A 1,153-nucleotide genomic window follows, 5' to 3' on the forward strand; every position below is an offset into this window, starting at 1 on the left:
ACACAAGCTGACCGTGTATTGCAGGGGTGTCAGATCCTGGTCCATGAAGGCCACTATCCTGAGTGTTTCACTTAGTTTCCTGCTCCAACACACCTAATTCAATGGTTGAATTGCCTCTTCTTTCTGCATTGGTGGTGTGTTGAAGCAGAGACACTTCTAAACCATGCAGGATAGTGGCCCCTCAAGGACTAGGACCGCACACCCCTGGTATAATTGTCGTACTTACGTGGTGAGGTCCCACAGACGCAGGGACCCGTCCCAGGAGCCCGACAGAGCAAACTGTCCGTCTGAGGAGATGACAACATCACTTACAAAGTGAGAGTGGCCCCTCAGGGAGCGCTGGGGGATGCCATAGTTGGTCTCATCACGGGTCAGTTTCCACATGATGATGGACTTGTCTGAAAAGTACATAAACAAAAAAACATCAGATTTCTTGATTGGGCCATTACTTTAGCTCATCCATGAACGACACGTTAGCATGGAACATTAGCTTTGAAACTAAACAATTTAATTTCAATTACCTTAATAAACAAGTCTTGTTGTGTCAGCTTTGCATATTTACTAGAGTATCATTAATGTTTGTAGATAACGGTTTACGTAAACAAGGCGTTAAAAACCTCAGTGACTTTCAGTTACTGATGACTCGAGCTAGCACAATTTAGCCAAGCTACATTGTTGAGTAGCAAATTCTGAGCGTTTACCGCCGACTAAAGCTTCATTTGTCTGTTTTCACTGTCCAGTTGGACCGTGTCACTCCTGCCAGACTCGGTATTTTCACTAAAATCGTCGCAATCGAGTCGCTAACTGACCAATGCTAACCCTGTAGCCATGTTGGCGGAGCCGGCGGCGGGGGGAAGCCTCACCTCGGGAAGCCGACAGAATCATGTCGGGGTACTGAGGCGTAGTGGCGATCTGGGTGACCCATCCACTGTGCCCCTTTAGGGTCCCCCTCACTGTCATCTGCTCGGTCATTTTGGCGAGGTTCGGTGGTGCCTTTATCGAAGATGGATTTGGATTTTGTCAGGTCCGGGCAAACCTAGCTCCTCATCGCATCTGGGCACAGCGGAAAAGGAAGAAAGGACCCGGATGCAAAAACTTTGAGGAGGTGAACAGGCCCGCAAAGGATTCTGGGATATGTTTTTTTTTTTTTTTT

At 47.6% G+C, this 1,153-nt stretch overlaps 1 protein-coding gene across 1 annotated transcript; it reads right to left on the bottom strand.

Annotated features, from left to right (window-relative positions):
* Nucleotides 1–219: 219 nt before the first annotated feature.
* On the bottom strand, nucleotides 220–1,095 carry LOC119430013 (guanine nucleotide-binding protein subunit beta-2-like 1). The gene is made up of 2 exons (XM_037697464.1): nucleotides 864–1,095; nucleotides 220–398 (listed from the first exon to the last, which is right to left on the bottom strand). The coding sequence occupies exons 1-2, from the start codon at nucleotides 970–972 to the stop codon at nucleotides 223–225; spliced, it is 285 nt and encodes a 94-aa protein (XP_037553392.1). The 5' UTR covers nucleotides 973–1,095; the 3' UTR covers nucleotides 220–222.
* Nucleotides 1,096–1,153: the final 58 nt, after the last annotated feature.

This window comes from Nematolebias whitei, unplaced genomic scaffold (genome assembly GCF_014905685.2).
Source record: "Nematolebias whitei isolate Nwh7 unplaced genomic scaffold, NemWhi1 Nwh_scaf_16555, whole genome shotgun sequence".
Taxonomy (NCBI): Eukaryota; Metazoa; Chordata; class Actinopteri; order Cyprinodontiformes; family Rivulidae; genus Nematolebias; species Nematolebias whitei.